General features: G+C 39.2%; 1 protein-coding gene across 1 annotated transcript; it reads left to right on the forward strand.

Moving 5' to 3' along the window:
* SH3GL2 (SH3 domain containing GRB2 like 2, endophilin A1) lies at positions 1–24,974 on the forward strand. The gene is made up of 9 exons (XM_054398276.1): positions 1–24; positions 8,069–8,137; positions 10,696–10,768; positions 15,091–15,234; positions 16,957–17,090; positions 18,326–18,484; positions 20,141–20,244; positions 22,110–22,240; positions 24,775–24,974. Exons 2-9 carry the CDS (start codon positions 8,129–8,131, stop codon positions 24,972–24,974), a joined length of 954 nt encoding a protein of 317 aa, XP_054254251.1. The 5' UTR covers positions 1–24; positions 8,069–8,128.

Here is a 24,974-nt window from a genome sequence, read left to right on the forward strand (position 1 = left end):
TCCAGGCAGTTCTGGAAAAAGTCTGTGCTTTCTTTTATATTCTGATGTCAATTGTAGAAGGAAAAAGACTAAGATACAGCTTTATTTACATATTTACAGAATATTTACATATGCTTTTGAGGTGGGTTTTTCTTTTAGTCCCTATTCTAATTTATCTTAAATCAGCGGCAAATCTCCTCTCTTGATTACTGCTATTGCTGAAAGTATGATTTGCTGCAAGGAAGTATGCTTCATTATCTGCAAAGAACCAGGGCCATGATCATAAATTTGGATTGCTGATGTCATATATTTTCTTTAGTAATAAATACTAGTACCATAAATGCCAAACTGTGCAGGATCAAATAGACAGAAAAATCAGCTTGCAAATGGAAATTTTGTCTTACTCTAGCATGTGAAGTGGCAGAATAAAAACCAACCAACCAAACAAAACCCCAAACCCAATTATTGATTAGAGACTGTGCTTTTTATAAATGTTCTGTCTCAAATATGTTCTGCTTCTGAAAAGCATGCAGCATTGGCAAACCGTAGCCATGTATCACAGAATCGACCAGGTTGGAAAAGACTTCAGAGATCAAGTCCAACCTACTACCTAATACCTAACACCTCCTGAGAACTAAACCATGGCTCCAAGTGCTACATCCAATCTTTTTTTGAATACCTCCAGGGATGGTGACTCCACCACCTGCCTGGGCAGCCCAATTCACTGGTGAATTACTCTTTCTGTGAAGAACTTTCTCCTCACCTCGAGTCTAAACCTCCCCTGGCGCAGCTTGAGACCGTGTCCTCTCGTTCTGTCACTGGTTGCATGGGAGAAGAGACCAACCCCCACCAACAGCCTCCTTTCAGGCAGTTGTAGATGGCAGTAAGGTCTCCCCTGAGCCTCCTCTTCTCCAGGCTAAACGACCCCAGCTCCCTCAGCCTCTCCTCATAGAGCTTATGCTCCAGACCTCTCACCAGCCTCGTTGCCCTTCTCTGGACACGTTCAAGTGTCTCAATGTCCTTCTTAAATTGAGGGGCCCAGAACTGGACACGTTACTCAAGGTGTGGTCTAACCAGAGCTGAGTACAGGGACAGAATGACTTCCCTGCTTCTGCTGGCCACACTATTTCTGATGCAGGCCAGGATGCCATTGGTCTCCTTGGCCACCTGGGCACACTGCTGGCTCATGTTCAGCCTACTGTCAGTCAGTACCCCCAGGTCCCTTTCTGCCTGGCTGCTCTCCAGCCACTCTGTCCCCAGCCTCTAGCACTGCATGGGGATGTTGTGGCCAGTGTGTAGAACCCAACACTTGGACTTCTTGAATACCATCATGTTGGACTCTCCCTATCTGTCCAGCCTGTCAAGGTCCTTCTGCAGAGCCTTCCAACCCTCTAACAGATCGACACCTGCCCCCATCTTTGGTTACAATTTTCATGTCCAATAAAGAGTGGAGGTTCTTCTTGCCCCTCTTTTTAGCATTAATATATTTATAAAATTGCTTTCTATTGTCTTTCACAGAAGTGGCCAGTTTAAGTTCTAACTGGGCTTTTGCCTCTCTAATTTTTCTCCTGCATGATCTAACAACATCCTTAAACATATCTCGAGTTACGTCCCCACCTTTCCAAAGGCAATGCACCCTCTTTTTTTCCCTTAAGTCCTTCAAAAGATGCTTGCCCCTCCAGGCCGGTCACCTTCCCTGTTGGCTCATCTTTCAGCACATTGGGACAGCCTGTTCCTGTGCCTTCAAAAGTTCCTCTTTGAAATAGGTCCAACCATCCTGGACCCCTTTGTTCTTAAGGGCTGCTTCCCAAGGTACTCTCTGGGTTAGTTGCTTAAATAAGCTGAAGCACGGAAGGCCAAAGTAAGGGTTTTGTTGTTGCTCCTCCTTGTTTCCCTGCATATTGAAAACTCTACTATTTCATGATCACTGCACTCTAGACAGCCTCCTACCATCACATCCCTGACCAGCCCTTCTCTGTTTGAGAGCAGCAGGTCAAGCAGGGCTTCACCCCTGGTAGGCTCAAATAACAGCTGTGTCAAGAAGCTGTCCTCCATGCTCCATATACTCAGACTTCTTCTGTTAAAATTACAGACTTAGTCCCATTCAAATATGTACTTCCCACCACTTTCTTTTGCATGTCAACTGTTTTCTCCCTCTGTTTGTAAAGCTAACAAAGCATCACAGCATTTTAGAGCCTGCTTGAAAATCTTAACAAACATGAAGATATTTCTGTCACTGTGGTTCTAGAACACAAACTCTGTGACAGACAAAATTCAAAAACTGTGTGAAAGAATTATAGAAACCTGTGGAACAGGTAGATAATAAGCAGTCAGGTGTGAGTAATTAAAAGGGTGACTTGAATTTAACAAGCATGAAATACAGAGAGTATTGTCTTTCTCCATCATGTATTTGTAAGCTCCATTCATTACTGTTTTCTTTAGCTTTCATGTTAATAAAATTTTGTTCTTGCCACCCCATCCGTTCTGTGACAATTGGATAGGATTGTATTAGCAGCCTCCCCTTAGAAAAAGAACATAGAAGTTAGGCTGGTGAAAATTAAATATGTGATAGGTGAGAAATATTGTGGAAGGACAATCTCCAAAATGTCTGAGTGGGAAAACTAGCCTGGGATGGCAGTAACCATAAAAGGACCAAAGAAGTAGATCAGCGTTTGCTTTGTGCTTTAGTAAAAATGTTGCTGTGCTCTGTATTTGGAGCTATGAATGCATGCCATAAAGAGACTCAATTTTTCAGTCTTACTGTGATGTGCCTGCTTTGGAAACAGGCCATTGGATTTGCATCATAGGCAAAGGCAGAGTGTTGCAGTGGCAATCCTTTCAAAGGTGGTTTTCTACTCCTGTGTAGAAGCAAAGCTGTCTTTTATACATGCTGTCAAACTAGAATTTAATGAAATCAATAGAGCTGCAGATTCAGATGATGACTGTTGTAGTTTAATTCAGATCTTTCTGCATTTTCCAGTTTGAGCAGTGGCCTATCATACTATGCAAGGCTTTCTGATAGTAGTTGTTTGAACTGTGAATTGTTCAGAATGCACCATAATAAATGCAGTATTTGGACTACAGAAGAATGGAATTCTCATGAAATAGCTCTCTAATGCACATTGGATTTAAACTAACATGAGTAGAGAGAAGTGATAGCATCAGATTCATATCATGACTAGTTAGAGGACTACTGTATGGAATATTGTAGAAGTGGTCACCAGTGTATTCTATAAAAGGCAACTGGAATTTTTGGCACAAGCTCCTTTTTTTTTTTTTCTGTCCTCCATGTCATGCTGTATCATGGCACAGCAATAAAAAAGAAGGTTAATTGCAAAACGATATGAAAAATGGAACAGATTACTCCATAGATAAGACTTAATAAGCTTTGTTTTTTCACATGAAATCTACCAAATCACACTCCTGTCACTATGGCTTATATTCCAGATTCTGTCTGCTTTCACCAAAACCCTGCCTTTTTAATATTATCTGCAAGGGAAAAAAAAAGAAAAAGTTTACTTTTATCTCTGAGTTCAGAATTCATCTCATGTAGAATTTAACCCTTTTGTTGTCCCTGCTGATGCTGTTCAGACCAGCAGATGTTAATACTCTGCTTGAGTAAAAATGCAATCTTTATAAAATGGGAATTTGCTCCAAGGCACATAAAATTTGGTTTCAGTCATATAAAATATGACTGAAAATATGATCTCAACTGTAAACTATAATACTGTCAAGTGTAGAAAAGGACTGTGTATTTTTGATGCACAAGAATGTTTTCATGACATTCCTCCCTGCCACCCTTAACAAAAAAAACAAACAAAAAAAGGTTTTATGCTGAATCTGTTATTTTTTGTGGAAGTATACTGATATTTTACTTCTTTCACTGGAATAGGAAGAAAATTTTTGTCATTTCTAAAGACAACTTAAAGCAAAGCAAGAACCAAAATGCTGAAACCGCAATTCAAATGACATGGCAAAATAGAGTTTTTGTTTTCTGGCTAGCTATGGCTGTTATCTGGCAATATTTCCGACTTGGTCTGAATCTTTAGCATGACAGAAGATCCTCAGCTGATGTAAGCTGCCATAGCTTCATGACCTGTGATAATCAACTCTGATAATCTTAGAGAATGGTAGAGCAGCAGCCTTAATGAAATGCAGTTGATCTGAAGGATAAATATAAATGTGCTGAAAAGTATCTCTAAAAGCAGTGAATACAGTGATGTATTCATAGATGTGGGCTCTGTTGCAAACACCTAGACTGCCTTTCTTGGGCCCACTGCTCTCACCTGTCTAGTTCAGACTGTGGCCTTGCAAAGGGCCCTTAATATACCCCAGTGAGGAGGGACATCTTTAATTAGATCAGGTTGCTTGGAGCCCCATCCAAACTGACCATGATTATTTCCAGAAGTGGGACATATACCGCTTCAGTGTTTCATCACCCTCATGTTAAAAAAAGTCTTCCTTGTATTAGTCTAAATATACCCTCTTTTAGTCTAAAACCGTTACCCCCTGTCCTGTTGGAAAAGGGTCAGCTAAAAGATTGTCCCTGTCTTGTTACAGCCCCTCTTTAAGTATAAAGTCTCTCTGGAGCTTTGTCAAGGCCAAACAACCCCAACTCTCTCAGCCATTCTTTGTAAAAGAGGTGTTCCAGGCCTGATCATTTTTGTGGCCCTCCTGTGGACCCACTCCACCAGGTCTTTCCTCTGCTTCAAACACTAAGGACATTGGTGGGGATGCTAAGCCATGTCTTTGCCAATCTACATCGAGTATGAAAAGTATCTTCAAGTGATGAAAAGTAGAGCTACAGCTAATATGGACTGGAATATTAAGTAACCTTTGGGTACTTTGTATCCTTAAATTTGAACTTCACTTATTCACAGTATGTTTCGAATATTCAAGTACTAGCCTATATTTGCATACTGTTGTCTTCAAGGGTCTGAAATCATAGTGATAGAAAGCTTCTGCCCTGTCATCTGTAGTAGGACATCCATTTGCAGAAGATGCGTTTACAGATTGGCAAAGAAAGCTTCTGGTCTTTTTTTGCTGCCTTTTTTTAACCATTTTTCACAGTAACTGCAAATGAATAGCACCTTTTTTGGGTGCTGAAATTGTCCCTTGTCCATTGCAGAATCAGTCCTGTTCCTAACAGCACTGGATTTGAAATCTGTGCTTTTTTCTGGCAGTTAACTAATCTCTGTAAGGCATGAATTCAGTAATACAGACCACACAAACTCATCTGTGTTTAGATGAATGACAAAAGAGTGTCTGCATTGATTTACACATCTCTTCTGCATAGGAAAGAAGGAATAAATAAGTTCTGTTTTTTTTTCAGAATGTTTCATCATACACTAATATGCAAGGAGAAAACAAACAGAGCCGATAGCTATTTCCTATTGCACAGATAATTATAGCCTGCATGAGTAAGAGCTTGGCCATGCTGCACTTGCAATTTTGTTGGAGTGAACTGAAGTCAATTTAAAATGAATCAAATGTCTGAATTTTATTAATCACATTTGAGTTATTTACTGTGGGTCTTCCTCCTCTTTCTGCTAAAAGAAAGTATAAAATAGTTAATACAGTGGTTGAAACCAAGAGGAAAACAGAGCAGCTTTTTTTTGTTTGTTTCTGCTTGTTTGGTGGAGGAGTCACTTTGCTGAAATCAATACATACACTTAGTAAGAACAGTCTAAAGATGATTCAGAGGCACATAGGAAAGCTTGTTAAACTAAATGGTGTTACAGAATCACAGAATGATAGGGGTTGGAAGAGTCATCTGGAAATACCTAGTCCAACACCCTTGCCAGAGCAGGTTCTCCTAAAGCAGGTTGCACAGGATGGTGTCCACGTGGGTCTTGAATGACTCCAGAGGTGGAGACTCGACCACCTCTCCTGTGCTGCTGGGCTGCCTATTCCAGTACACCACCAAACTCAAAGTGAGGAAGTTCTTCCTCACATTTAAATGGAACTTCCTGTGTTCAAGTTTGTGCCCATTACCCCTTGTCCTGTTACTGGGCACCAATGAAAAAAAAAAAACTGGCATCATCCTCCTAACACCAACCCTGTTGGTATTTATAAGCATTGATAAGATCTCCCTTCAGTCTTTTCTTCTCTAGGAGAAAAAGCTCAAAGTCCTTCAGCCTTTCTTCATAACAGGGGTGTTCTAGACCCCTAATGATCTTTGTACCATCTCAGGCAGTTCCCTGTCCTTGAAATGGGGAGCCCAGAACTGGTCACAGTACTCCAGATGAGGCCCAACCAGGTCAGAGTAGGGGTAGCATAACCTCTTTTGACCTGCTTGCCACACTCTTCTCAATGCACACCAGGATGCCATTGACCTTCTTGACTGCAAGAGCACATTGCTGACTCATGGTCATCCCATTGTCAGTCTTGACTCCCAGGTGTTTTTCCACAGAGCTGCTTTCCAGCAAGTCAGCCCCTAACTTGTACTGGGTTATTCCCCAGGTGCAGCACCTTGGTTGTGGAATTACCCCAATAAAGCGCTTGTGACTGATAATGCAATTGCTAAAATACATTTTTTTTAATTTAATGGTGCTGCATAGCAGTTACCATTCACATTTGTTACTGTCACTTTTACTGACAATAAAGGAAAATTCAGTTCTGTGTGTTCCGCTGAGGTGGTTTGTCCCTGGCTATGGGTCAAATTCCTACAAAGCTGCTTCCTACAAAGGCCATGCACCAAAGTAAAGAGAGATACTATTCTCCAGGGCCCTATCCCTGGAGGTGTTTAAGGCCAGGCTGGATGAGGCTCTGGCAAGCCTGATCTAGTGTGAGGTGTCCCTGCCCATGGCAGGGGGGTTGGAACTAGATGATCCATGTGGTCCGTTCCAACCCTGACTGATTCTGTGATTCTATGACTCTACTTCCCATCATCAGACGATCTTTGGTCATTTCCAGGAAGCAGGACTCTAACATGCATAGCGGTTGCTTGGAAGGACAGATGCCATGGACAAATATCCCTACACTTCCTTCTTTTACTTAGTATCTGAGCTGACATCATGCGGCATGAAATACATTGGAACAACAATGTGCTCTTGTGGCCAAGAGAGCCAATGGGATCCTGGGATGAATCAAGAAAGGTGTGTCCAGCAGGTCTAGGGAAGTTCTTCTACCTCTCTACTCTGCCCTGGTGAGACCACACCTGGAATACTGTGTCCAATTTTGGGCTCCCCAGTTCAAGAGAGACGGAGACCTGCTAGAGAGAATCCAATGGAGAGCCACGAGGATGATTAGGGGACTTGAGCATCTCCCCTATGAAGAGAGACTGAGATCCCTGGGGCTGTTTAGTCTTGAGAAGACTGAGATGGGATCTGATCAATGTCTATAAATATCTGAGGGGTGGGTGTCTGGAGGAGGGGGCCAGGCTCTTTTCAGTGGTACTCAGTGATAGGACAAGGAACAATGGGTTCACACTAGAACACAGAAGATTTCACCTCAACATGAGGAGAAACTTCTTTACAGTGAGGGTCACAGAACCCTGGAACAAATTCCTGAGGGGATTGTGGAGTCTCCTTCTCTGGAGACTTTCAAAACCCACCTGGATGTGTTCCTGTGCAGACTATCCTAAGTGATCTTGCTTTGGCAGGGGAGTTGAACCTGACCTGATGATCTCTTGAGGTCCCTTCCAACCTCTGATATACTGTGATACTGTGATAACCCCTTTGAGCAGTTTGAATAAGCTGGCCCAGCTGTGTCCCCTCCCAAGATCTTGCCCACCACTCAGCATACTCTTGGGGAGGGGAAATGTTGGAAAAGCACAGTCTGGGTGCCAAACTTTGAAACACAGCATTAGAAAGATGCTCTGAGGAGAATTAACTCTACCTGAGCCAAACCCAGTACAATAGTATGTACTTCTGCCACCAATAGAAGATTGAGTCTCTGAGACTTGAGTAGTAATTTATTATTTTCTGACTGTTTAACACAAAAAAATTGTGCCTGCAATAAGTTTTTCAGAAAGAATGATATGTCTGACTGTTGTACCAACTTACAGAAAAAAAAAAAAAAACAAAAGGGAAACAGGGAAGCACAGTGGCTAGATTTACTGAATCCGTTGTTCTTTTTTTAACTGCAGAAAGTGAGTGAAAAAGTGGGAGGTGCAGAAGGAACCAAGCTAGATGATGACTTCAAAGAAATGGAAAGGGTAAGTCTAAATGCAGATGCATATATTCATTATTACCATTAATTTTTTCCTTTCTAGGACAGGTATTTCGAAGTTTGTATCTCTGAATCACTTGTATGACTTAACTTCTACTCATCAGGACTGAGCTTTGCATTCCTTATTTATTTTAGTTTTCTAACCAAGACATACATAATATATGGTACTCTTTATAGTGCAAACATTTCCTTCAGAGGTTACAGCTACAAATTAGTTTCAGTTAAACCTTTATACAAGATCTCTGAAAAGAGATAATCCATCTACATGATGGTCATTTCAGTGGCAAAGAGTGCCTGTGATGCTTAGCTCCTTGAGCATCAGTCAAGATGCACAGGAGTTGTCTGCTGAAGGGTTTTGACAGTGGCACTGGGGTATTTGTTCACATCCTGTTAGGCAGACTCCACTGAGTGCCTTAGGTAGATGGGGCTAACCCCACAACAGATTGCTTGGTGTGGCTGGCAGTGTTAGCACTGAGTGTTTCTATGGAGAGGAGGGAAAAAAAGCCACAGCTCTGTGTGGCAGCGTGATAATCATAGGATCATAGAATGCTTTGGGTTAGAGCGGACCCCCAAAGTTCATCTAGTCAAACCCTGCTACAGTGAGCAGGAACATCTTTCATTGGATCATGTTACCCAAAGCCCTGTCAAGCCTGACCTTGAGTATCTCCAAGGATGAAGCCTCAACTACCTCCCTGAGCAACCTGTTCCAGTGTTCCACTACCTTCATGGTAAAGAACTTGTTCCTAACATCCAGCCTAAATCTATTCTATTTTAAAACCACTGCAACCTTGTCCCATCACTGCAGGCAGTTGCTTTCCAGCCTTCCAGCATTCAGGTACTGGGCTGCTATTAGGTCTCCGTGGAGTCTTCCCTTCTCCAAGCTGAACAACCCCAGTTCCCTCAGTGTAGAGAGGTGTTCCAGCCCCCTGTTCATATTTCAGTTGCAAAGATCAGTAGGGGCAGGTTTTTTTCTGTCTTCAGCTTTGAAAGGTACTATCAAGTCTTGTAACAGAAGCTACTGCTAGGTGATTTGCAGGGTATGTATGGGATATATAACTCCAGTCAAGAGAAAGAGAAGCACCTTGGATGGAAAATAAAGAAGGGCTTATCCTTTGTACCTCTTACAATGACAGTATTGCAGAGTTGGTTTCTCTCCTTCTGCCCGACTTCCCCGTGAATGTGTATAAGCACTGCCAAGAAAACTGGAACAGGAAAATGATGCGAGGTTTAGAGTTCAGAACAGGACATTGCAACAGCCCATGGTGAATCCCACATAGTGCTCATGGGTAGCTTGGGCTAGCAGCCCATAAGATAAGACCACTGACAGCAGAAGAGAGAATGGAACAAACTCATCAGTTGCCTTCATGCTCCCTACCTGGTCCTGTGTCACTTGCCAGCTTTTCTGAAGGCTGTGGACATACTCCCTGGCATTCTGTTTCCTTACTTCCACTCTCCTCTTTAGCCTTCTAGCTGTTTCTGGGCTCCCTACCATGCAGTTCAGCTACTTACTCACCCAGGGCTGGCAGACCTCTTCTGCTTCTTTGTGTAAAGTATAGAGCAAGACCTGGCAGATGGCAGTGGCAATAGGAAACAGAAAAAGACGTCAGTCACAGCATGCTGCAACTGATCTATCTCAGGTATTCTTTTTTTTTTTTAAATAGGAGCTTGCCATTGTGGTAAAGGAGTTCACTCTGTGGGACACAAGCTACCATGCAGAGAAATGCAATGTGTCTCCATAAATGCAGAGTACAGGACAAGTTACAAGGATTCAGAAATCTGCCAAAGCAGCACTTTCTTCTTTGAGGCCTGATTCTGAGAGGGACAGTAGATACATACTTTGCTGCTTAGGAAACTGGTTCAGTGTACTTCTTAAGAAAGCAAGATTTTCTATTACAGTAGAAGAACATAATCCTGTTCAGTTCTAAGTATGCTAAATTCCTGAATATAAAATAATTATTCTTATATTCAGTCAGGGGAAATGACTGCTCAGTGCATCTCTGCTGACAAGTTTCTTGAAATTGGAAGCTGAGTGATACCTTGTCTTTCTTACCCCAGCTTAACAGACCTTGATCTGAAAGAAGTAGACAGCTCATTTTATCATTGGTAGCTAATTTGTACTGACATCTGCTTTCGTATCATTTTACCAGTTTTTAGGGAATAAAAAATGGCAAATTCTTCAAGTAGTTTTCAGTGACCACTTTATCAAAAAGTTTCCCCTATTGCGGGTGCTTCTGAGGGTGATGTAAGTTAAGTATAGGCATGGTACCATGAATCATACCAAATTCCTAACACATCCTGAGTTACTGAGTACTCCGTACTAATAACCTCACTTGAGAATGGACCTGCTCTAAACTGAAATGGTGAACTCATGCTTTGGTATATTCTCCAGGTGTTGTCACAATTATCACCAAGGCCCTGCTCAGGGACACAGAAATAAAATTATAAGAAAAATTAAAATCATTCATAAGAACAAAAAGAGGAGAGAAAAACTTCCTGATGTCTGACATATTTTTGTGTTTCTTTTTGTTTAACTGTGTCCTTCAGAAAGTGGATGTTACCAGCAGGGCAGTTGTGGAAATAATGGCAAAGACAATAGAGTATCTTCAGCCCAATCCAGGTAATGTAATTTCACAGTACTTGCAGCACTTTTGGAAAATACTGTGTCTTACCATTATATAGTCTGATAGATGTGGTCCTCATTAGTGCAATTATAAATAACACAAAATTGGTAAAATTTCCATGAAGTAGAAGACAGAGATGAGTAGAGGCTTCACATTAGGTTGTCAGAGGGAAAAGAAACTGGCTTTGAGAAGCTTGTCTTCCTGTGTGAGGGAAGAGGACCAAGCAGTCCTTGCAGACCACAGAAAGAAAGAGTTCTGAAGCACCTTCCTCCAGGACACAGGAAGGGATGTAACACCTTCAGGTGGTCTTCAGGCAATTTCCAAACTTCATTAGTTACTACAAAGAGGAGGGTACAAAAGAGCTGTTTATGATGTACTGGAGAAAAGGACAGATAAATGACCATAACCAGACATGACTAAACTGAACGTTCAAAATAGAAATAAATTATTGATTTCCTTGGGCAGATGAAGGAAACATTTTGTTACTGGGGTGATGGAGAGCTGCATGCTCCTGTCTTGCCTAAGGATCCTCACAAGGAAGGGTAAAATAATCAAGTAAACCATTCAGTTCAAGAATTTGAAGATTTCCGTAGTGATTTAGGAACATACGGGGTTTGACACTAGTATAAGTTAATAGCAGCTTCACTGATGGGGTCAAGGGAGTTATGCCCGTACAAAGCATTCACTGTGTGTGATTTTTTTTTTCCTAGGAACTGGAAACAAACTTGAGCCAATGTGACATATTTTTAACTCTCGTGTAGTAGGATGAAAGACTGTTGCTGTTACAGCTTAGTTGGTGATATTTTTGCATTAGGTAACAGAGAAAAGGGTGATAATTGGATAATGCTGCCAGTAGACTGAAATAAAATGAGGAATAATATTTACAAGTTCAAGAACTGCTACACAGAAAATAGCGATGATTTAGAACAGTTTCTCTGTCAATGGATGAAATATTGCTCATTACTTGAGTCCACAGCTTCATTGCTGATCATTAACAAGCACTCTGATGGAAAAGCAATAGGGATTAACAGATATTATAGGGCTAGTGATAAAATTGTTAACTAATGGCAAGCTGCTGTTGTATTCCATAGTACAGACTGCGTAGTAAGCTTGGCTCTTCAGTGCTTCACTGGCTGCTTTTCTGACACATCTGAGTGTTTATGATTGCTGTGAAGCATGAAAGAGGCTTACAGCAATGGCAGAGAGAGCAAAATTTCTGGAAGTAGTTAAGGGTGTGATTTCAGGCCTCTAAGGCCTGAAAGTTTGCAGTGCTTCAGGATAGAGCAGTTTCCATACTCTAGCTACACATCCCTTCGTCTGCTTGTGGTACGTACCAGTAGGACCGGAAAATAAAAACTGTAATAGGCACAAGGAAGATTTACTTTCTTGCATTTTAAATGCAGTCATGTTATTTATTCCACAGCAGGGCAGTGGTAGCAGATGGAGTAAGAGGAAAGGAGAACTAACTATTTTCAGCTCTCACCTGATCCTGGATTTTTTTATGCCAGTTACTAAAGGGCTCCCTATAGTGAGAAGAACTGCATGGAAAACTACTTTTTTTTTTCCCCAACAAAATTAAAAAACAGGCCTTTTTTAAATCCTCCCTGCAATTATATTACAATTTACCTGGAGCACCAAAAATGCTGATTTTCAGTATTTCCTGTTTTCGTTCTCATTTTCATAAAAATTAGAAACATTTCAATGGGAAAGAGGGAGAAATTTAATGGAAAAAAATCTTTAGCAGCAACATTTAACAGATTTTCTGTAAAAGTTCACCGGTTCTTGGTAGGGAGAAGAGGGTTTGAGATGTAGCACACATCCTTTGATAGGTAAGATGTACCCTGAAAACATCTATATGCTTGCATAATGTACTACTACAGTGCTAAAGATCAGCTGGCTTCATGGGTTTTTGAAGAATCATTAAATGAAGTATATATGCAATATTGCCTAAGTCCACTAAACAGTTAAAAAACTAATGCTGGAAGGAAAAAGGGACAAGGAAAAGAAATGAAGGAAAAAGGGAAGGGACAAGGATGAAAGACAATGGTGAATTTATTGAAAGAGATGATGGGCTGACATTACTGCAAATGGAAAAGATACCTTTATAGACTTCCCAATTGAAAAAACAAACCCTGAAGGACAGATGAAGATAATAAGTTGAACATCATGAAGGGTTAGAGTTTCCATGCATTGTACATGACTGTAATTACAAACAAAAGAGGTGCAGGATAAACAAGATTTCAGGTACAAAGAGTTGAACCCACTGCTGAAGTTTCTTTCAAAATCTTTTGTCAGTATTGTTATGATACACCATGGCTCTCTTAATGCGTAATATTGATGAATCATTAGCAACACCATGAAAGTTAATGTGAAGGACAGGAGTGCAATAAAGCACTTCCATGTGGTGTTTTGTACGTCTGCCTGTCCTCAGTCAGGTTGAAACATTACTTAGGTATGAAAGCACATGGCAGTAGCATAATAAAGCAGTATAAATTAAAGGGCTCAGGATGGGATTTTGAAATTGGCTGAAAAGAAATTTACTCCTACTCCCATGGAAGTTACTGGAATCAACTTTAAAAGAAGATAAAAGGAATTAGACTACTGGTGGATGTATTCTAAGATTTCCTACTAAATCAGGATTCTAATGTAATCATTATTAAATGATTAGATGAATCACTGGCACATGAATATTGCATGCTTACTTTTCTTTGCCTTTTTCTTATTGTCCTTTCATTCCTTTCAGTCTTTTCTGTACCTTTTGCTTTCTACTCTTAACCTGCCTGTCCAGAATATAGCCACTTTGTTTTCTTAAGTTGTCTCTTAGGTATTTTTTATTTCTGAAGATACTCCCATTTGTTCATGTTTTAATTCAGCTTGATGCCTCTATTCTGCCAACCGATTTTGTTTTCCCCTGAGGTGCATTCATGCTTCCATGTTTCCCATTGCCACCACCTACCCAATACCATTTTTAAAGGCCAGAAACATTATTGAAATACATTTTTCTTATATTAAACAGTCAGCCAATCTGCTGACTGTTAACTTTTTAGTGGGTAGAAACCAGACAAATAAAGTTTGGATACTGAAAAGCACAATCTGGTGGCTGCCAAGGGTAGTAAGAAAGCTTTAAAAAACATTATTACTATATGTTAAAAACACATTATTCTTTCAGAACTGCTTCTCAGGCAAAATAAGTACTATGACACTTGCTTTATTTCCTATGTCTGTTTCTCTGTATGTGTCTGTGCATAGATTTATATGCCACTAGGTGGAACATACTCAGCAACACCATCCAGTCTACTAATGTCTTGATTTCTTGCAGAAATGTGTGCCAGGGTGAGTTTTGAGCAATGAAATCAGCACACAACAGTATGAACTACTAATGTTTTGTAAACAGAAATATTAACTCATAACAGCAACTAATAAAGACAAGCCTTTGCAAGGAGGAAGGTAGACGAATTCTTAACTGCCATCCTGTAGCACACAAAATAACGTAGGTAAAAACACCAGCTGATCCAGCTTTACTGGCAGTAGGATTTAGTTGGCAAAAAGTCCAGTGCCGTTAATTAGTTCACTTTCTGCAGGCCGTTTACATTCTGTCATTGTAAAAATTCGCTGAAGCACATCATCAAACGTATTAGTTCTTTTATGCTTGTTGTATTTGTTCTCATCAGTTACGATAATTGTGTGGTTTCTTCTGATCAGCAGTTGCATATATGATTCAAAATACAAGCTAAACTAAAGCTGGAAACTATAGTGATTTAGGAATTTCCCCAAATCTCCATAAAAAGCAAAAATCATTTCAGAGTTTGTTGGATATCGTGTTTGAGGATATACATAGGTTTTATTTAATATTCTAAACCAAAACAAAAGTTAAATCTTCTAACAAATGGGAAGCATCACAGTTTAATTTTGAGCATACCTAGTCTGGACTTTTCCTTAACAGGAAGACTGGTTCCGTCTGGTACCTAAAGACTCAAGATTCAAGAATTTGGGGATAACATAAGATTTTTCTCCCTGAATACAGGCACGTGTCAGACATGCTGTCTTGGGAGTATTCCTGGACTTTCTTCTGTCCAACTCATTTCAAGGGGAGCTTTGATTTAAAGTTCAGGACAGAGTCTCCTCTCTGGCCTACCAGCAGAAGGGGGGGAAAAAAAACCCGTGATCAACAGTATTTAATTCCCTTGGTCTAAAAAAATGAACAAAACCCAGGGCTTCAAATACATCGTGGGTATCTCAGATAAATGTAAATACTGCATTCCTGTCTGTGTATTCAAAGTACTGCATGTTTATAACCTCAGTCACTTGCCTGCTTCAGCTTCCAGAGCTAAACTCAGCATGATCAACACTATGTCAAAAATTCGAGGCCAGGAAAAAGGACCAGGCTACCCTCAGGCTGAAGCCTTGCTGGCAGATGCGATGCTGAAATTTGGCCGAGAACTTGGAGAAGAATGCAACTTTGGTAACTTGATTGCTTCCCTTTCCATTATAGTGCAATAAAAACTGTAGTAAAATTTAATATAACTTACATTATTAAAGTATTGTGCTCTTGTAGAGGAAGAACTTCTGCAAGAATCTTCAGAAGTCTACTTCATCAGAATTCTTTAAGTTCGTCTAGGCCTGTTGAGGCTTTGGACTAGAGATCTTTTTCATGTGGATGAAAGCCTTTAGGCTTTAGGCTATATAGATTATGTTATTGGAGATGTGTTGGCATGACAGATTTTTGTATTCAGAAACCATATTATTGTCTATGCACATGTAAAATAAACCCAGTTTGCCCTCACGATCCTTACAATAAATCCTTTTATTCATCACAGGTAAGAAACAAAGGCTAATAGATTCTTAACAGACTTTGACCCTTTTTTCTGACCAAATTCCGCATTTTAAGGAACTAGCAAATACTCTTTTCTTATCTGTCACCTGCTGCTGCATCCAGTCCCCAAATCAGTTTACAGCTGCATGACTTGGAAACCTTAAACTGTGGCTTGACATTGTGTTATTCAACAACAGAAGTCTAACTAAAAGAGATGATGGTCACAACAGAATCCTTTGTGTTTCTGTTCTGTTTTTGTGGGCATCTCTATGGCCATTTTTATACAGCAACACACAGGACTCTCAAATAGAACTGTGAAAATTCTATTTCCTATTTCAATCTCTATGAAATGCTTTCCCCAACATAAAGACCTCTGTAATGAGAAAGGTACTTTCTTGGCTTTTTTGTGTAATTTACTAGTTAGCTTGGCAGTTGTAGGTTGATTTGTGCTGAAGACCTGATGACTTGGTTGCCTCTCATTTGATAAATTTCAAACACGTTTTTAAAGGGAAAATGAAGAACTAATAGAGTTTAGTTTGTGCAAATCGCTGTATATTCCCTGATGACTGGAGATATTATTTTCACATTCTTAACTAATAGCAGCTATTACATGTTAGTCACTTTTCATCCATGTTTGGCAGAACCTCTAGTTTTGAATTTCATTACTGGTGTGTCCTGCTTGGGAGACAAAGCTCTCTTTTATGTCACAGTTTCAAGTTTTAAGATCTTTTGTATTCTTTGGTAGTGTTTTTTTTTTTCATCAACTTACACCTCAAGCCAGGAGGGGTTTTTGGAGCTTCTTGCCTTGTTTTTTTTTTGCCCCATAGAAGGTGGCACTAAAGTTAGTCTTGGAGGAAGTCTCAGAAAGCAGCTAATTCTTATTAAAGTCATGAACTTGAGTGTCTGAAGTTGATAGTTTAATTTAAAAAAACTTCCATTAAAAAAATCCATGAAATTGTTAAGAATTTTTACTTTTGGTATTGTCACCAGTCTCACCAATCCAAAGAGGGAGACCTAGACTTGAATTAGTTATTTTTGTATGCAGCCTAGTGTCTGGTGAAGGCAACACTGGAGCCAAAGGTTTTTTTTAACATGTTTGTTTGCCAGTGAGGAATGAGCAGCATCTAGGGGTATGGAGTAGGCTGTCTTGATGCAGCATGGATCCTCAGATTTGGCTGAGTTATAAGGCATAAACTCTGGGGACTGCAGGATTGTAAAATCCATGTTGCCCTTTCACACAGTGCATCATACTCTTTTGCTTTCCTAAATTTGAGGCTTGAAATACTAACTGAAATTTCCGTGATTCAGTTTCATTCTACAGTGATTTGGAACTAAGTTATTTTGAGATAAACTGGTCATCTTTTCTTTCAGGACCAGCACTTGTAGATGTGGGAGAAGCTATGAAGGAGCTTTCAGAGGTCAAGGACTCTTTAGACATGGAAGTGAAACAAAACTTTATTGACCCACTTCAGAATCTTCATGACAAAGATCTGAGAGAAATACAGGTATTTTCCTCAATGTGGCAATTTTAATAATGCCAGATTTGCAAACTGTGCTTGTATTCAAAGTTCATGTTATTTGCGGATGATCTGAGTTTAGTCTTGACTCTTGACTTGAGTTTTCCTTCTTAGTTCTGTCTCTTATTGCTGGTTTGTAAAGGGAAAGACACAAATTCTAATGTTTTGGGTGGTAGCGTATTTGTGCTTATGCAGGCATGAATGTAGTACTCTAATACTACCATTTGAAAGCTCATTTCACTAAATAGATGAACAGATGTTTACAATCAGTGTTCTTGAGTATGCTATGTGAGGACATTTCGATATTTGCCTCTAGAATATCACTACTCTTTTGTCTGTTTGAAGACCATGTCCAAAATATGTCTAGGAGTTTAGAACATGAACACTGTTTGCTTGTATGAATTACATAATTAATAATCCATGAACCAGCTGGCATTTACAGAGAAAAATCTGTTTGCAGACATACTTCTGCCGGCACAACCTAGTTTTATAATTGTGGAACTTGCCTCCCAATTCAGCAAGTGCTTATCTGTGTAAGTAACTGTTCTTCTGAACTCAGTAAGGCTTTCCTATGGAAAGATGTCTTAAGCATTTTTATGTGACTGACAAAGCTAACAAAGTTAAAAATATCATAATAGACAACAAATTTACTCTTCTGAGGGAAAGTAAACACTGAAAGTAATCATGCTTGTGCTGGTAGCATTAACTTCTGGGCAGCTTGATGTGGCACAGATGAGCATGAAAAATCTTTAATGAAAATCTTTAATGAAAGATAGCATTAAGATCCTTTGGTGGTTTGATGGAAATTATAAAAATATCCTCTCGTGTTGTTTTGTTTATGAGAACTGTTATAGAGGCAGAAGTGTACTAACTTGTGCTTTGAACAGTTTTCTCTTAAATATCTTGGAAGAAACCATAATATTCAGCTAATTTTACATCACAGTTAAAAAGCTAGAAATGCAGAGTGTAGGTAGCAATTGCAGTTGTCCATTCTGTTTGGCCTTTATTTAGTGTTGAAGGTCTGTCATTTAGACAGCAGTGCACCATTGCTCCTTGGATGATACGTAAAACCTACTTAATTGTTCTGTATTTCTCCCTGCTGGGTAAGGGCTGCTATACAGCAGACAGTACATGTACATTGACTACCTGAGTACAGTGCAATGTAAGGAGAATTTGGAAGGTCCTTTATTCTGTGCTTGTGTTTGTGGGGTTTTCTTTTTTAGCATCATCTAAAGAAGATGGAAGGTCGACGCCTGGATTTTGATTACAAAAAGAAAAGACAGGGCAAGCTCCCTGATGAAGAACTTCGCCAAGCTCTGGAGAAATTTGATGAATCAAAAGAAATTGCTGAGTCAAGCATGTTCAACCTTCTGGAGATGGATGTGAGCTATTGCTTGTTAATCTTTGTGCTCTTTTTCATCTCTTGAAAAGAGAAAGATATTCAGCAGTGAAGGCAGTCTAAGGCAGTCTAAAACTCGACATCTTTATTAAATCCATGATGATGCAGATTCCTGTCACTGTACAATGGGGAAGCACTTGCCTCCCTGTTGGGCTGAATAAGAGGCTCAGAAGCTATGGCAATACACAGCATGCACATAGGACTAACTTTATAGGTATTTTATAACTGAGCTAAAGAACATAGATCTGCTGTAGAATTCTTGTGCTTCTTAATTGCGGAGTGTTACTTACAAACCCAAAATATCATCCCTCTTAGAGTTATGCAAATATCACAGAATCACAGAATGTTAGGGGCTGGAAGGGACCTTGACAGATCATCTAGTCAAACCCTCCCTGCCGAAGCAGGATCACCTAGAACAGATCACACAGGAACTCATCCAGGCAGGTCTTGAAAATCTCCTGAGAGGGAAACTCCATGACCCCCCTGGGCAGTTTGTTCCAGCGTTCTGTCACTCTCACAGTGAAATACTTCTTCCTCCTGTTTCCATGGAACTTCCTATGCCTCAAATTCCACCCATTGCTCCTTGTCCTGTCATTGGGCATCGCTGAGAAGAGCCTGGCTCCATCCTCTGGGCACTCACCCTTATATAAATCATGAATAACTTAATATAAGTCATGACTTTTGCTTAGTTATGGTTTTAGGCCTTTGCTCAAATGCATGGGCTGCTGAAAGGGTTGGTGATGATCAGAGATGATGAACTCAAAACCCCATGGTCTCTGCTCAGTTAATGTGATTGCTCAAATCTGACTCTGCAACATATTATTTGCTTACAGATCGGGTTAGGATGGAGCATCTATTAGGTTTCTTTAACTTTCTATTTATATTTAATATTGAAACACTACAATCAAGCAAGAAGAAAATTTATCTCTTTTAGAGTAAAATAATGTTTCTGCCGAAGTCTATCTTACAGAGTATGTGATCAAAGAAACCGCAGATTAAATATTTCTGTTGAAGTAAATTACTGGATTTATTTCAAGTTTAATCACCCAATTTAATTCTTCATTTTGTTATTAGATTGCTGTAGAAGAGCCATAACAAACCTGAAAATACTTGCATGTTAGAAATTAAATATAACTGTGGTGAAATGGAAGAGGTACAGCATTTTTCTCTTCTGAAGCAGAGTGCTGTCTGCCTTCACTGCATATATTCTTCCTCCACGAGTAGGCAGGATCTTCCTGTTTTTGTCTGCTTCACAGGCTAGAGTACAACAGAAGCATGGCCACAGTTCCCATGGTTTTGTGAACCTCAGAGGCAGGGAGGGAAAAGATGTATTATGTTCTCATTACACTTTCATTTTTACTTTCATAGTGTTTGTTGAATGAGGTAGATCTATAGGCTACTATTCATGCAAATCAGCCATGAAGGTGATGAGTGTAGAGGAGCTGCAGGTCCTAACCAGACATGGTAGTGAATATAAAGACTGATACATGTAGCTATTTACAAATTAAAAAGATAAAGCAAGTTTGTACAGGGTCAAGTAAAACTGCCTTTGCAGCATCAGTGTGGCAGTCATCTTTACTCATTATTGCTGAGCTGTTTGCAGTGCCCTAAGATTTGATGTTTTAATGTCATTCTTCAGATTGAACAAGTGAGCCAGCTTTCTGCTCTTGTACAAGCCCAGCTGGAGTACCACAAGCAGGCCACACAGATCCTACAGCGAGTTACTTCTAAGCTGGAAGATAGGTAATGCACTTTTCCTAAGTTTGTTGAATTATTTTTTTTCAGGAATTAAGCAGCAATGTAGAGCTATTATTATTTCAACTGTTCTTTTCCTGCTGGTGATACACAGGTGGCAAATAATTTGTGGCCTTGGGAATTGAAGCTGCTTGTTTGATTGTACGGACCAGAAAATAAATAATACTTTAGTTTTCAGATCAGTAAATTTGTTACTGTTCACTCTTAGTGATGTCTGCAGTATGCACTGTCTGTTTTCTAGATATTTTTTAAAAGATGTGAATAGAAATTGTTTGTGCTGTTGACACAATGTCTAACTGCTAAGACTGTTTAAAATATTGCCCAAAGAATTAAAAAATAATGAAAAAAAAAAAAAGAAAAATTTTAAATGTCTTCTTTCTGGGCTGTTTAGGTTTCAAAATTGTCTTCAGGAACTGCAAATGCAAGAATTTTTGTTTTAATTCTACACAAGAATATAGGGCATAATCTTCCTTAAAATACCATGATTCCAAGAACTGGGACTTTGGAAACTTGGCAAACATTGGGAAACTTGCAATAAAATTAATAAAATCTGGAAGGTCAGCAAAGGCTTTTCCTCTCAGGTTCTCTTCTTCCTCAAGTAAAAGTAGGCTGCAGTTCTCAAGACTAAGTATCATAACAGAGCAGCTGGGAAGCAGGAGTGGTTTCCTTGGAGATGTTTCTTTTCTTAAGAAACACAGCTCATGCTGAGTTTTTGCATAATTTTTAGCAAGTCACTAGGATTGTCACCTTCTAGCTTATAGTCTGTAAAAAATGGTGTTTCACAGCAGTATTAAGTGTAATGGAACTTGTTAAATTATTCAAAACTTCACTGTTTTGAAGAAGTAGATTCTGTTAGTGGGCGAAACACTGCAAAGCCTCTTTATTTAAGCTTATTTTGACAACTTCATTGATTTATGGATTAATATGCTTATGTTTTTGTTCATGAAGAAGTAAAACAACGCCTGGGGACTGATTAATATTTTAAAAATTGTGGACAGTGAGGAAGCTCTTGTTATCAGGACAAAAACTGGTCAAGGAACCAAAATGTCCTAGCAACAGCAGGTCTGGGGCAGAGCTAGAGAAAATCAGAGAAACTAACTTGTCCTTTGAAAACAGATGTCTTGACTCAAGTATTCTTGCATATGCAGAATTAGAAAAATATATGCCACTTTTCTGCATAAGTTGCTCTGATTCTGTCATCATCCCTTCCCTGGATTTTGCCATGGAATCCTAAATTGTACCATTTGCTAGAAATTCTAATTTCTCAGTCAGGATAATAAGTTAAAATGAATAATGCATAATATTTTTATTTTGAGAGCCAGAAAAACAATGTGGGTTTGTGCCTTTGTAAATTCTGTGCCTTTATGAAACAATTATTCCAAATTACAAATAAGCTTAGTCTGTAGCTGAAGTCAGTACATTTCTACATAGTCTCCTCACAAAATGGCAAGAGTTGGCATTGATCAGTTGAATAGTTAAGGCTTGCCAGGGATAAAAGCAAATTTCATACAAAAAATGGTGTCAGAGATATTTGTGTAGTACTGTTAAGCACTGTTAATCAGGTAACAAGTTTTTCTCCATTAGATGCTCTTTGTTATTGCTAGAAAACAAGGAAGCCAAATGAAATTCTAGGTTCCTAGAAGGAAAGAAAAATTAACAATTTTATGGCACAGTCACATCAGGTGGCTTTGGTAATTTGAACTAGTGTCATAAGCAAAAAAGTACTCCAAATGCCAAACTGTTTAGTCTGGATGACTAATGAATGGGAACTTCAGCCATGGAAAGAAAGATGTTTGGCGTATGTCGTCTGTTGACAAGAAATTAACTCTTGACATTTAATTTATATTTTGCAGAATAAAAGAGGCATCGTCTCAGCCCAGGAGAGAATATCAGCCCAAACCCCGTATGAGCCTGGATTTCACAACTGGTGACAATACTCAGCACAATGGAGGAATATCCCATGCCACCACACCCAAACCATCAGGTAATACTGGTAACAATATGAGAAGTAAAGCCAACTCTGTTTGAAGTTTTGCTACAATGTGGAAGTTCCATGCTTTCTTCTAGAGATTATTTCCTCTGTAGTGAGGAGAAATGACAGTGCGGATAGTATAGGATAGAGGGGTTTGAACTGTTGTTTCTTTTTAAAGTGTACACATCCCATGGCAGGATAACAGGGGTGGATCATCCACTGCTTTACGTGTGTCTTTGGGTCAGAAATTTCCTTAGTCCTAGAATCTCATAAGATGCTGCTGTACTAAATTCACCTTGAAATACAGATCTTTACAAAGTAGGTGTTTAGAAAACCAAAAGTTCTCTGTGAAAATACAGAATCCTCAACCCCTCCAAAAACTCCATAAAGTTATCCTGATTTTTTAAAAGCAGTTATTTCACAACACAAAAGATCCTGAACATAAACATCACTAAAAGTAAAACAGAACCATCTGAGTAATTTTCTTTGTCCAATTGGGAGCAGCACAAGCATGATTAAGCATTAATCTGTGCATATTTGTTGTCTTAAAGAAGTGTTCATTTCCTATCAGCACATACTAAGAAGGCCTTCTTAGTTATTTCTCACAGTAATAGCCTGGTATTCCATGTTAGGATGAGGGCTGTCCTTCTGTTCAGACACTGATCTCAAGTTACTCCAGTTTAGCTCAGTGACATTTACCTCTGCAAGACTGGATTTTTTCAGTAGATCTTCAATCAGGATTTCCTTCTTTCCAATCACATCCTGATGTGAATGCTTGATGTTCTTCCAGATGCAGGCAGCAGTAGTATCTCCATTGGGCACCGATAACTGGAAAATGTCTTGCATGCTTTGTAAACTCCTAGAAATCTCCTCACTATGCCATCAAGGAAGGGGATACAATGGAGATTCCTTGTGCTTGATGAGCATGGTTTGAGCCTTGGCCTGCTAAAGTTCTTTTCATGCCACCAGTAAATTTCTTCATTGCATCTCTTTTTGTAGTGGCATGAGCACATGTCTGTTTTAAGGCAGTGCATACTGATGTGCCGCTGTCTGTTCCTTTGTATTTTCCTCTTCAGAGGAGTATTTAGCATTTGCTTCTTCTGGCGTTCTTCCTTTTGAAGTGTTTATCAGTTTCAGAGAAACACCTTCTTTAAAAATTCTTTAATGTATGTTTGGGTTGTTTTTTTCAAAGTTCCAGTCTTCTTTGGACATTAAAGATTATTTGCTAAGTCTTCTACGTTTAAGCTGGCAATGAGAATACCAAACAGGTATTGTAAGGCTTGTAGTTGCCAGCAAAATAGTATTCATGACAAATAGAGCAAAATACACTGTGAGTGATATCTAAAGAAATAAGAGAAAGTTTCACTACAGAAATATTAAATTAAATTGGGTATTTGAAAAAATTCCTCTGTTGACATCTACAGAAATGAAATATTTTTGTCCTAAAATAACTAAAAAAACACTCTATGACATAGTGAGTGGTTAAAACGAGTCTGCAAGAAGTTTGAATATTAGATTTATTCATCCTGAAGCCAGTATACATGAAAAAAGGTGAAATATGCATTCTTAGAAGTGCATTACGGTGAAGTGGCATGTGTTGGTTCATCAGTGTTACTGGAAGTGTATGAACCTTTATTTTTTATTGTGGAATTGTGAAACTTTTTTATTTATTGTGGAAAATCAGTTCGGGATATGATTCCTAACAACTTAGCACTGTTTAAATCCTAAATCTTTTGACCAGTAACAATTTTGCTTTTGGTAGGCTTGAAACTATAGAGGCTTTGTGGAGGGCAGGAATGTGGGAAATGGGAGGAATATTTATTGGTTTCATATAACCTATGAAAATCTAATCTAACTAATGATTTATTATATACCTGTTAGCCACCTTAAAGGGTTTCTTTTCCGATGTTCATGAACTAGCACATCAGAAAGTTTTGCATTTCAAACTTATCCCAAATATGTCCCGCTGGCCCTGCAATCAAGTGTTTTGCAGGAATGGGGAGAAAACAAAGTCTTTGGAAACTTCATACTAAAATTCAGAGGACTGGGAGCATATGCAGTGGATTACAGGATAGCTGTACCACTGAAGTTTCGAGATAAAGGAAAACACAGTTGTTTTTTCACTGTTGTTTTAAATGACCCTTGCACTACTTACCAGAAGTAAATAGAAAAACTTTCCTGTTCCAGTAGGGATGGAAATACGTCAGGGATTTTGTTTCACTTGTTGTGTTTTGTCAACAAATAAAAATTAGATTCCAAAGTGATTGCAACCATGGTTTTAAGTATGGGCTTGACTGTAGCTAGGTTCTTTTAGGATTCTCAGACATTGGTTACCAGTCATATAAAAAAAACCCAAAGGCTACCACAAGCCGGCAGCTGTCTTCCAATAAAATTTAGCAATGCAAGTTTGTTATCAAAGAACTGTTGTTGTCAGCATAGGAGTAATACCAGAATCAGCAAAGCCTGTAGTAGTTACAATGGTAAAAGAGCAAACTTAACTCTTCAGTTTTTTAAGGAAATGTTTTCTTTGTGTTTCTTCTCCACAGGTGTTCATATGGATCAGCCGTGCTGCCGAGCTCTCTATGACTTTGAACCAGAAAACGAAGGAGAGCTGGGGTTTAAAGAGGGTGATATCATTACCCTCACTAACCAGATTGATGAAAACTGGTATGAAGGAATGCTTCATGGCCAGTCAGGTTTCTTTCCCATCAATTATGTTGATATTCTAGTTCCATTACCGAATTAG

Source organism: Indicator indicator, chromosome Z (assembly GCF_027791375.1).
Source record: "Indicator indicator isolate 239-I01 chromosome Z, UM_Iind_1.1, whole genome shotgun sequence".
NCBI classification, from domain to species: Eukaryota; Metazoa; Chordata; class Aves; order Piciformes; family Indicatoridae; genus Indicator; species Indicator indicator.